The 13,610-nt window shown below is 38.0% G+C and overlaps 1 protein-coding gene across 4 annotated transcripts in view; it reads right to left on the minus strand.

The window, feature by feature from the left end:
- The window catches only part of Ap3b1 (adaptor related protein complex 3 subunit beta 1), a 202,746-nt gene that overhangs the window by 139,853 nt on the left and 49,283 nt on the right, over positions 1–13,610 (minus strand). For all 4 annotated transcript variants that reach the window (XM_085830906.1, XM_085830907.1, XM_021180280.3 and 1 more), the window contains exons 6-7: positions 12,912–12,978; positions 3,681–3,863 (exon numbers count right to left, since the gene is read on the minus strand). In XM_085830906.1, coding sequence (XP_085687032.1) covers positions 3,681–3,863; positions 12,912–12,978 — 250 coding nt within the window. The remainder of the gene's footprint in view (positions 1–3,680; positions 3,864–12,911; positions 12,979–13,610) is intronic.

A 13,610-nucleotide genomic window follows, 5' to 3' on the forward strand; every position in this document is an offset into this window, starting at 1 on the left:
GTCCTCCTCAAAACACTACACTTAACCACTGAGCCATTTCTCCAGATCCCAGTCAAAGGCAGTCCTAAAGAGATAAAGTAGCATGAAGACATCAGAGAGTCCCCGGGAGTACGGATATCTCAGCTTCTTGCTCTAAGTATCTGCAGCAATCGGAACCAAGAAAGACTCAGGTAAGTTTAAAAATGGAGTGTGCTGTGTGGGCATGACCCAAGTGCTGGCACAGTCAAAGCATAGTTTTACCTAGTGTGTGTATACACAGAGCTTGTTGTGGTTGCTAGCTCTGAAAATACAAGTACTGATTATATCTTTCTCTCTCAAGGGTTCTTTATAGAATATTAAGAAAACATACAGAACAATCCTAATACTCAGGATATGTTGGGCTAAACAAGATGCTCAAATAGAACCTAATCAAAAAGCCTTTTTTTCCATAGATTGAGGTCAATTTACAGCATCTTACATTAAGAAATAAAGTGAAATGTTTATCCATAGTAAAAATTTAACTCCTAGCATAACTGAAATTAAATGGTTACCAACAACCACTCTCAAGGGTCAACAAGATTATTTTTTTAAAATTACTTTTTATTTTACATATTATAAGTACTTCTGTAACTTTAAAAAAGGAATATGATTTAAATTAATGAAAATTTACAAATCTGATCTAAAATTTTGTCTCCAAGGAAATCATATGCAAGCTGCACTGAGAAGTCCAAACACATATAGTCAAACCCTCAGCTCAGGTTTCTGGCTCCTCAGCCACCCACACTCCGCCCACAAAGAATCCGCCCACACACTCTGCCCGCCCATACTCCACCCCCCACCACACTACAGACACTCTCTCTCTCTCTCTCTCTCTCTCTCTCACCCACCCACCCACACACACACACACACACACACACACCCTGCCCACCCACACTCCACTCACACATGTTCAGGCCCCACATTCTGCCCCCACAAACAAACCCCTAGTGGTAGATACTACAGCATCCCAAGACAGCAGCACACCTGAAAAGCACTGCACAAGTGTGGAAACCACAGGGTCTACAATGATGCCACAGTCAGATGAATGTGTGACAAAGAAATAAGCAACAGTCCAATTCTAATATGCTAGGACAGTGACCTTATTACCTCTTCACAGTAACTAAAGTCCATGGGATGAACATGCAAAAGCAAAGCAAGAAAGAGCGCAGCCTCTCCTCCCTAAATAGCTATAAAACGGACAAATACACATGTAAGAGTAGGATTTAACCTAGCTTTGATTTTTGTATATGGTTTTGCTTATTTCATCTAAAATAAGATGAAATAAAACTCGAGAGAAAAATGAGCTACAAAACTTTAGTTTTAATAAATAATACACATTTTTAGAAGATACAGTGTGCTTAGCACCAGGTTCTATCCACTGACAAGGCAACAACCATTTCCATACAGGTGCTAGGCTGTTTTGAGAATAAAATGAAAACAAAATAAAAATTTCAAGTGTTAATTGACAGTGGTTAAAAAAGAAAATATGAACTAGGGCTGGAGAGATGGCTCAGCGGTTAAGAGCACTGACTGCTCTTCCAGAAGTCCTGAGTTCAAATCCCAGCAACCACATGGTGGCTCACAACCATCTGTAATGGGATCTGACTCCCTCTTCTGGTGTGTCTGAAGACAGCTACAGTGTACTCATATACATAAAATAAATAAATAATTCTTAAAAAAAAAAACCCATGAACTATGTTTATACATATGGGAACGTCATTTAGTAAAACAGTCTTCAAACTGAACTCTAGTCAATAATAAATCAAATTAATTTTCACTAATAGTAACACTTTTTAGGTTTAAGTCATATGTAGCATAATGAATTTTTACATATTGGAGAAAAATGCAACCACTTTACTCACAATGAAGTTCAGGAGCCCCACAAAGAGAAACCTTGAAACTTAAAGCACAGAAGGGCTGAGAGGACTCAGTTCAGTGGGAGACTCATCTTCAGCACACATAAGCCCTAGCTTTGAGAACAACACTCCAGAAAGGAATCAGAAAAACAAACAAACTGAGACATTGTGTTCGGGAGGCAAATATATAAGAAAATGGTTTAATCTCTTTATACTAAAACACAAGTCAATGTAGAAAAATGTACGCAATACTTTTTGATTATTTGTAAGCTTGACATGTCACTTAAAATATCTATGAGAAGATACCCACTTTGTGAAATTTTATTTACATTTTCCTCTCAGATTAATAACTTTTAATTTTATTTTTTTATTTTTTTATTTTTTTGGTTTTCGAGACAGGGTTTCTCTGTATAGCCCTGGCTGTCCTGGAACTCACTTTGTAGACCAGGCTGGCCTCGAACTCAGAAATCCGCCTGTCTCTGCCTCCTGAGTGCTGGATTAAAGGCGTGCGCCACCACGCCCAGCAGTAACTTAATTTTAAAAAGCAAGATGTTCTAAATACTGTATAATTATATATATAATACTGTTAGTGGAGCTCACAACTGATTTTCCAAGTTTGTAATATTGGGGCTGGAGAGATAGCTCATTATCGGTTAAGAGTGCTTGCAGATGATCCAGAGGACCTGAGTTCAATTCCCAGTTCTGACCTACTCAGGAACTGGAACATGTGGAATACATGCATGCATGCCTGACCTCTCTCTCTCTCTCTCTCTCTCTCTCTCTCTCTCTCTCTCACACACACACACACACTGTGAAAACACATGCACTCAAACACATGCATGCACACAAAAATACATTTATGCACACACATGCACACAAGCAAGAACATGGAAACATACATATATAGGCACATATATGCACACGTACATGTGAAAAACATGTGCACACATTTGTGGAAACATATACATGTACATGAACACAAACATACCTGTACACATACACACATGTACACATATATGCACACTTACACATGCATGCCTGTACACGTACATGCAAACATGTACACATACACAGAAATAATAAATATTGCATTAAAAAGTCAAAAGATAATTGTACTACTATAGTACTGCTTAAGATTCCTTATACAAGTTAAAATTTACATTTGATTTTTGTATAGAAACAAGTGAGTGAGTTCTATTACAAACTATACAATTAAAGTTTCTAAGTTTTATTGTAAAGAATATGATAAATTGCTAATAACAGCCTGCCAACAAAAATTAATTCACTTTATAGGACATTTTAACTATTGATTTCACACACTTCAATTAAAATAAAAATAAAAATTTCAAATAAAAAAAAGCATTTTAAAAGTATAAAACTGGGGGAAAGAAGTTTAAAAGTTCAACAGTAGTTTATTTATAAAAAGTCTAGAAATGAGCCTCCACCCTAAGCATAAATCCATGGCAGAGATTCACTTACCTACTTTTGCAAATTAGTCCCTAAGATAAATAGTGCTCAAAACTGCAAACTCAACGACAAGTAACAACAGCAACAATAAAAGCCCAGGGCTGGATAACGTCATGTGAGCCTGTGTGTCCTAACAGGGGTCTCTTGCCAGATATCATATGAAAGGTTATATAGTACATATTTAAACAGGAATCATTCACTGTCAAAACACTTGTCAATCACAAAAATGAGTTCCCAGTAAAATGCGGATTTCCGATTCATTACTGCTTGCTGTGCATTTTGTAAAAGTTACCCACACCCTTAGTCCACTTCACAAACAGGAAAGCAAAGAGCACTCACCTCTCTCCAAGGACTGACAAACTGGGTCCGAGCGTATCTTGTTAGCATATGGATTATGACCACCTGCCCCCACTCTTCAACATCAACCAGCAGGTTACAAAGCTTGCGGTAATTCCTGTGAATCAGATCGATTCTATCCGGGCACACTTCTTCAAAGGCCATCACCACACTGCCAGCCACCAGCTAAGAAGAAAGAAATAGTAACTCATTAAAATACACTCTGTCTTCACCTAACCTAAGATCAGTCAGTTAAAATGAGTGATACAAAGTATCACTTCCTCGAGGAGTACTACCAAGTGAAGTAATTAGTAGAGAAAACTAACCTCTTATTTTAGTCCTTAAATTCTAATATATTGTATGATGAATTAAATATTAGTTATTCAGTTTTCTTTTTAAAACAAGCTTAAGCTTTAATGTAAAGATGCTTTCTTAGTAGTAATGGCATTCAGAAAAAGATTCAAGGCAACCATAGAGATGCACTGCCAACTTAAACTGAACTGGTCGTGACGCAACAATGGGCTTACATTACAAAGAACTCGGGGTATTTTCAATGCAAGCACACTTTAAAATCATACACATTTTAACCCATGTGTATCTAACAATATAATTTATTTTCAAAGAAAATACAGTGACTGAAATGTTAGTATATCATGCATAAAAATGAGAATGCCCTGTTCCAGGACAGCCAGGGCTATACAGAGAAACCCTGTCTCGAAAACCAAAAGGTGGCAGCTTTCCCCTAGACCAATTAATGAAATCACAAATGTTGACTTTTGAATTGTCATGCTCTTACAACTCTTGGGTAAAACTAAGATTCCTTTAGTATAAAGATACAAGGCAAGCAGAATATTGAATATACAAATTCTTCTATATGTGTACCATAGGTATATATACAGTTATCCAACAGCATAATATGGTTTTGAAAAAAATTATTATCATATTCTTTCTAAACACTGGGGATTTTCCTTTTAGTATCTAAAATTTCCCCAATGACTAAAAAATAAGCAATTAAATAGAAAAATATAACTTATTGAAATGGTACTTTTTGAAAAATATTAGCTACAATGATATTCATATTTTGAGTGTTTGTCCCTCTACTTGGTTGCCATTTAGTTTATTAATATGCAACCAACAACACAATTGAAAGAAAACAGCTCAGAATATAGACTTGCTATTATGCTAAACAAGTTTCAAGTCCTGTGGGGATTTTATGAATTACCAATCAGTATAAACGTGAAGCCGCATTTATTGACTCCAGCCCTACCCATGTCCTGGTGCCTGCTGGTCCCAGCATGTATGCACCTCAATCGAAAAAGCAAAGAATTGATTATTTGTGTGAGCTAAATAAAAATGCATTATATGTCTAACTTCCTATTTGCTGCTGATATGGAAAGCATGTTAAATGAGTGTTTGCAACTCCACATGTTGATGTCTTCTGCATGAATTACTCTTCAAATACAGGCACAGCAACTTACAACTGTGGTCATATGAGATTAAAATTAACAATTTAAAAGTCTCTTAAGATAACCAAGTTTAGAACATAAAACCGTAGAATTCACTCCTACTTATGAGTCATAAACATCAATATGTTTTATATACAAATCAATTACTATCATAAATAATAACTGGTAAAGAATGTTAAATTTTAAAAAGAGGTATATCTTAGAATAATCGGTAGGACTGAGCTCATTTTAAGTTTTAAATAGTTTTCATTTTTTAAATGCTATCTAAAATCAATGTTTTTTTTTAACCCAGAATGTATTTTCTTTCAAATGGTTAGATATCAAACAATGGAATGGAGCATCAGTTGCTGCAGGATATTAAGTTTATCAAGTCACAGCAATAAGCTCGCAACTGTAGGGCCCTAGCACACTGTGAAGCCCCACAGCGCCCAGGAAGGAAAGAGCGTCATCACTCCAGTACAAATAAGGGTTCAGGAAGCACCTGAAAACCAGCACTGTCACCGACAGCACTGCCCATTTCAGAAACGTACTTCCCTGAATCGTTTGTTTGTTTTAAACAATCTGAGCTTTTGATAAACACAAGCAGAAGTATTGATCACCTGGGCCTATTAAATGTTCAATATCCATAAAACATTCAGAATTAAAATAAAATGATCTACTTAGATTTCAAAACCAAAAATATTGGCTTCCAAAAAACAAACAGTTAATTCCCATCTCACCGTGTCACCAGCAGCTCGTCACGGAGTGGGAATAAATCATTCCAACAAAGCTGCAACGAGCTCGTCAGATTCAAATGCAGCTTTCCATTTATGTATTTTTTATATTAAAGCAATAAACGTGGTTCATTTATCTCCCCTTGGTTGCCACGTTTTTCTGTGCTGTTGCTATGAACTTCAGCCATTAGCTGTGCTCCAAGGTAAACTACATGAGCCATCAACAAAAGTGACACCCCATCTATGGAGTTCATATTTTCTCTAGATTATCTATGCTCGTTGACAAGCTGGTAATGAAAAAAATCACACTAAGCAAATGGTTCCTCTAATAACAATAAATTTTCTATAAAATTATGAAGGGTACAAAACGTTTCCTTGCATCTATTTTGTCATGAATTCTAATGAACATTACAAAAATCTGAGTGCTGGGTCATCACAAGAAGTGTATCACAGTTTGATTGATAAGATGGTATAAGTTAGCCAATCCTGCCAAGATTTTCTTCCCTTAAATTAATGGCTATCCAACCTGGCCTAATCATACAGCCCAAATGATATTCCCCTTCTTATTTCAATTTTCTTGAGGCATGGAAAATAGGAAAGATCAGTCATTTATCTTCTAATAGCTGGATAATAGATCCATCACAATAAAACATCTGCACAAACTCGGGGGTGGGCTTTCTTCTTTTCCTCAGAACAGTGAAGCTTTTACCAGCATTAAATCAATAACTTGGAAAATGGTATCTTGCCCCTACAGTTTAGTTATGAGCTATCAGCCTATTCATTAAACAGAGTTCTGTACCTAAAGTCAAGGAAACTTTGAGTCATCAAAAATCAATAAACAACTCTGCTTTTTTGGAAAGCATTAATGTCATTTATCTTCCTGAGAAATGGAAATGCTTTTGATAAGTTTTCTTTAAAATTCACTTGAAAAAAAATGAGTAACTCCTTGCCTTCAAGGCATTCTAAAATCCGGTTCTGTGTTTTCAATGCTTGGCAAATATGAATTTCTTTATTTCAAAGAAAAATAAGCAAGTGTTATAGATTTAAGAATGTATCTGTAGCAACACACCTGGACAGCTTTGTGGTAAAGTAGACGATGCAAACACAGTCACAGTAGTACGAAGCCAGAAAGAGCCAACAAAAGTTACAGTAAGAGACTCTGTAACCACTCACTGGATATGTTGCCTATCTGGACTAACAGATAGGCAACACGTTCCTCCTTTCTATCCCGACTGCAGATGTAAGCTTTCTAAACGTCTCTGTAAACACCAAGATGCCTTCAAAGGATCACAACCTAAACGACACTACCGTGTGTGTCCAGCCATTACCAAAACTGTGTGTCTGGATCCAAAGTGGTTTCTTTTTTAAAAGCCACCCACTTGTCTCTTTGCAGCCATAGTCCTCTCACACACAAAAGGCCTTGGAGAACCCATTTTTAAAAAACCTTCCATAGGCTAAGAAAAGCAAAAGAACATATGTCCCCAAATCAATGGAGATATCAAGTGATATCTTATTTAAGCTCAGTTGTAACATAAAAACAATCATTATAATGATCACCATACTGTACTAGTGAATAAACTCAAAATGCAGAAATGATTAGATTGGTTCATTTGATTGGGAAATTTTTTAATTCATGTGGTTTGCCATTCCTTGTTAATTTATTAAAAATTATTTTTTCAGAATTTCACACACACGCTCTGTGCTCTGTCACTGCACGTTCACTGTCTTCTCTTACATTCCTCCACTGAAGCCCTTCTTCCCAGAAATCTACCCTCATATTTCATGAGGATTTTTTTATTCTTAATTTTAGATGTCAATGTAAACATTAAAATATGGGGAAGAACGTACCCATCTTCTCTCAATAGAGATCACACACAACCAAAAAAACAAGTTAATAAGTATCTGTGTTGATATTAAAATATATTTGTAATCTTTCCATAGTTGATTATAATTATACAAAAGAGGAATAACCAAAGAACATTCTTAAAAGTCTACTTAAATACGAGTTAGGCAAATTAATGGTACACAGGCAAAAAATACTAACAATCAGGCTGAGGATTTAGCTCACTCAGTAAGATGCTTGCCTTGTAAGAATGAGGACCTGGATTCAATCTCCAAAACTGCCATAAAAATAGCCATGCACAATAGCACAGGGCTATGATCACAGGGATGGGGACAAGAGCCATGCACGGAGGAGGTAGACACAGGGAACTGACCCCCACAGTGACCTCTGACCTCTCCCCTTGTGCTCTGACACATGGTACAAATGCACACACATTATGGTGTGTAGATTTTTTTTTTTTAAAGAGTGAGTAGAAATAACCCTCCTAGAACTCCTAGAAACTATAATGTAATGGGGGAAAGGGGACAGGGGGACAGACCTGCTACAAGATGTATCTCGGGACATTATGCGGACATAGGCTCCTCTCCACCAAAAGCCATCAAATCCAACAACATCAAAATGCAAAGCCTTCTACTCTGCAGAGAAGGTGCTGCTGCACCAGACGCCTACAAGCTACCTCAACAAACTACTAGCCCACCCAAAGGCACATGGATACAATTAACCCGTAAGTACTGAAAAAAAGGGCAAAAACCAAAGCAACTGAACTGTTAAGTCATTCTCAGTAAAACTGAAGAGGAAGGAAAAGGAAATCAAGACACAGCACTCTGAGATGAATTAAATGCCCTCCAAGAAGCATGAGAAGATATGAAAGAGTAGCATGAATCAACATTCAAAAACAGAACACAAATTACCAAAAGGAACCAAGTCACAGTTAAGTAAACTTGGGAAGACTGAACAGGACTAGTCAGCCATGAAGGCAAAAGATCTGCAGGACAAAACCACCCAACAGGATTTTGACAAACATCACTTAAGAAGAGCAGGAGAACAAATGAGAGAGAGAGAGAGAGAGAGAGAGAGAGAGAGAGAGAGAGAGAGAGAGAGAGAGAGAGACGACAAAGTTAACAAAGACAGAGTTTTAACATAAGGCAGGCAAGGAAGCACCTTCTACATACAGATTCCTGAAGGAGAAAATGACAACTACTACAATTAAAATTATAATCTCGAAGGAAAACATCCTGCTAGAAATAAGCTGTGTCTATACATGCTCACTAGCACCCTGGGAACCTACATTCACATCACATAACCCTGAAGCATCTTGTAAAGTTGTCATAGTTCAACACTAAAGAGAAAATCTTCAGGCCAGCCTGGTATTTAATGTGGAGATAGTAGAGTCACTTCATGTAGAGCAGTGCTTCTCACCCTTCCTAATGCTGCAACTTTAACAGTTTCTCATGCTGTGCTGGCCCCCAACCATTAAGTCTTCATTGCTACTTCATAACTGTTAATTTTGCTACTGCTATAATCATAATATAAGTATCTGCTATGCACACTATCGTGAGCTACTGGTCAATCATTACACAAGACAGATTCAATGCTAACAGTGTAGAAATGACACTATCTTCAGGTATTGTATATTTTATTAGAAAAAATAAAAATAGGGAAAACAATATAAATAACATAATATAAAATATATATCATTAAATATATAAAATATTATATTAAAAAAAGCAATTTGTATTTACTGTCACTACTGAAGAAATAGGACTAAATATAAAACAGCATCAATCCAATACCTAATCCAGAGGTAAGCCCCTCTTCTGGTAGCCCACAGAGAGATATGGAAACTCTCATTCTTTACATCCTGGGCTGAGCACTAAAGTAAACCACTGGAGTTAAGGGAACACGTCTGCTACTGTTGGAAGGGAAGAGCTAGAAAGAACTGCATTGTTTACTGTAACTAGAGATAGTCGTAGTTTTATATAGAAAGAAAATAGACATATATGTATTTAATTTTTTTAAGTAAACACACTTTATAGTACTTTAAGAGAAATGACTGCATTGTAACAGATGTCCCAAAACCCATAAAGATCTCCCTGTGAACAGTGGATTTGGAAAGAAAGTCATCCCCACCAAAACAATCAGTATCAGATACTAAGAACTGGCCATCAAACAAACATCAAACACCTACTAAAGTTACCTAGTCAGGGTTTTCCTTATTTTGGAAATAAACAGTCAGGAATCAATAGCTGGCAATCGAATTCACAAGAAAGTGTGCCCACTACACTCTTTCTGACCCATCTACTTTTCAGTTAGAATATTTTTAACACCTTATGCTGTGGAGTCAGCTGAAGACTTTGTATATATAATAGCTATTTCAACTCAAAATAACTTCATGAAATAGAAACCCGTAAAAGACATAGTGGAACATAAAACAAACTCAATGCTAATAGCTGAGGCTGTAGCTTAGATGATGATAAGATGCAGACACATGATGATAAGACACAGCCTGGCCAGCATGGTGTGACCCCAGCCTGGCCAGCATGGTGTGACCCCAGCCTGGCCAGCATGGTGTGACCCCAGCCTGGCCAGCACGGTGTGACCCCAGCATGGCCAGCATGGTGTGACCCCAGCCTGGCCAGCATGGTGTGACCCCAGCATGGCCAGCATGGTGTAACCCCAGCACTTGGGAGATCAAGGGAGGAGAATCACAAGTTCAAGACAGAAGGGCTGCAGCAAATTCAAAGCTAACCTGGTCTCCAGAGCAACCCAGACGCCAACAACAACAAAAAAAAAAAAAAAAAAAAAAAAAACCCAGGGAGAGGGAGCAGATGCACTCTCTGGACCAATAAATGTGCACTTGCCGGCTTCTCTTTTAGGGGAGCCTCCAAACTGTAATCCTTTTCTTTTCATCGTTGTTGTTGTTGTTGTTGCTGTTGTTGTTGGTCCAAGACAAGACCTCACTGCGTAGCCCTGGCTGTCCTGGAACTCCCTCTGTAGACCAGGCTGGCCTCACACTCAGAGATCTGCCTGCCTCTGCCTCCCTGGTGCTGGGATTAAAGGCGTGTATCACAACACCAGCTGCCTCCAAATTTCTTTTAAGTTTATGATGGAGCAGAAATAATGGTAAACTACATGTAAACTAAGGAACTGTCCTTCTAAGTCTCACTATGCTCCAGGACTTAGCAAATATCCTATGGACTAAAGAAAACAGGTACTTTTAAAACTACAGTTAAGTTATCCGAGGACTGACAACAGGCCTTAGATTTGGATCCCTGAAGCAGACAACATGTTTGCCATATAACACACAAAAAGGAGTATGGTCTCTCAGTTCACTTACTATGCATACAAGAAACACAATGAAGAGTCCTAAGACACTCTACCCTGAAGAAGTTTTAGATGGCTTAGGACTGGAATCCAATAATTGCTATGCATGACTATGACAGCATAATGATACTATCAAGATAAGCAGTAAAGAAAATAAAGGATATGAAGTATTTAGTAAAATACTCATTTAGTGCTAACAACAACAAAGGGATAATGACAAAACACAAGACAGAAAACAAGGAAAACAGGAGCTAGGAACTCAGCTGATTCAAGTAGCACAGCACTAAGCCTAAGTGACCCCACTGTCCCAGTCAGAAGGCAGTGACTGTAGGGGTCAATTAGAAGGCAGAAGGCAGCTATACTCTACCTACAGAAGGCAACTAGGTTAAAAAGTACAATTTGAATATGGAAGTTTGGAAAATGAAAGTGTGAAAAACATCTTGATTTAGAATGACTGTACACCAAACAAGAGACATTATTACTAAATATAAAAAGACATTGTATTAAGAACAAAAGGCAAAGTTATTATAAACATACATATCAACATTAGAACTCCTAAGTAGGCTAAGCAAGCACTGACAGAACTGAAGAGAAACTCAAACACCCCACCTTTCAGTACAAACAGCAAGCATGGGCCAGCAGACAGCTCAGTGGGTAAAGGTGCTTACCACTAAGCCTAATGACCATGACCTCAGTTCTAAGCCCAGAACCCACATGATGGGAAAAGGGAACCAAATTTGTAAGTATTCCTATGACCACACACATGGCATGGCAGGTATGCCCACACATATAGATAGATAGATAGATAGATAGATAGATAGATAGATAGACAGATAGACAGACAGATACATACATACATACATACATACGCACTCATACAAAATAAATATAATCCTTTCAAAAAGCCACAACAGCAACAAAGAAATACAGTTTGAACAACACGGACCTACTAGACATCTATGAAACACTCTACCTAACAAAACAAGAACACATTCTACTCAACTGAATGCTGCACATTGTCAAGGACAGAGCATGTGTCAATCCATAAACTAACGAAGCCAGTGACATAGAGACCTTCTGGGTGGCAATAGTCATGATCCCCAGCATGACTTATGAACACTTCCTAAGCAGTTTTGAGTTGTAAAAGTAGAAGCCATATCTCAGACACCAGCAGACTGCCTCCCAATCACTGGTGTTCACAAACACCTGGGCCACTGTTGTCCTTAATCTCGTTACCTTGCCGATGCACACACAAACTGAGCGTGGAAGAGATTAGAGCTGTATCTCTTAGAAGAAAAAAAAAATGAGCCTTCTTCAAGTATGAGATTTTTTTAGGGAAGAATCATTTTAAGTAATGTTTTAGTATGTCTAGAAATTCTCCAGAAGCTGAACATGACAGAGGAGACCTGTAATGCCAGCCGGTGAGATGCTGCGGTCACACTGCTATAAGGTAGAGATAGGCCTGGGCTACATGAGACCCTGTCCCAAAACCCAAAGAACCAACAAACTATAGCAAAGACAAACGAAGAAAGAACATTCTTTTTATATCTCTGTTTTACAGTATATCTTTAATACTTGCTTTGGTTTAGTTTGGATTTGTTGTTGTTATTTTGTTTCAAGACAGGGTCTCACTTGGTAGCTCTGGCCAACTTGGAACTCACTATGTACACCAGGTTGGCTTCAAACTCACAGAGGATCTCCTGCCTCTCTCTCCTAAGTGTTGGGATCAAAGAAGTGAGCCAATATGCCCAGTTTTAACACTTTAGACATGAGCTTCACTAATAATTACACCACTATGGAATCAATAAAAATGATCCAAGCAAATCTACCCAGGTAAATCACAGTAAAATCAAACCCAATTTCAGCGGCATTGAAAGTCAGCGCTCACCGTGCTCTTATCTTTCAGAAGCTTCTCGATGACTTCAATTAACATCTCCTTCTGCTCTGGATCAAGACTAAAATGTAAATGAATAAATAAAGAATTAGTACATAAATAAATAAATAGCAAACAAGTCCCATGTATTTACTGCCCTTAACTATCATTCAGTGGCACTTGTAACTTCAAGAGAGCTGAGGTGTTCTGAGAGAATTGGAGGGATCCTCTCTAACACTGTTACCTTAGCTAAACCACATGTCCGTCACTTCCCAAGCCAGCCAGAGAACTTAAGGAGTAGATGAAAGCACCTGATTGGAAAGCCTTTTTTATCTCCGGGGGCGGGGGGTGAAGAACAGTAAATGTTTTAAACTGTGGGTGTGTGACTGTCAAAACCAAAAAGAGCATTTCTAAAGAAGCCCTAACTGTGTTATCCTGCTAATGGGGACATGCATTATGAAGCTGTCATCTAAACCAAAGGGGAAATCGAGGCCAGACTATGAAAGCATCTGGTGGGAAAATGATTCAGTGCTAAGGATGGCAAAGCGGGCACAAAAAAGGGTGGACAGCGAGCTGCTGCCAGCCACGAGGCGCACTTTCAGACCACTGCTGTGGCTTTCCGTTTCTGCTTTAAAAGGAAAATAAAGGAAGGCCTTTTGTTACATATATTTATTCGGGGGAAAGTTTCCACGTGTGCCACAACGTGCATGGGGT

The sequence above is a fragment of the Mus caroli genome, unplaced genomic scaffold, assembly GCF_978045245.1.
Source record: "Mus caroli unplaced genomic scaffold, Mus_caroli_1 scaffold_15, whole genome shotgun sequence".
Lineage (NCBI taxonomy): Eukaryota > Metazoa > Chordata > Mammalia > Rodentia > Muridae > Mus > Mus caroli.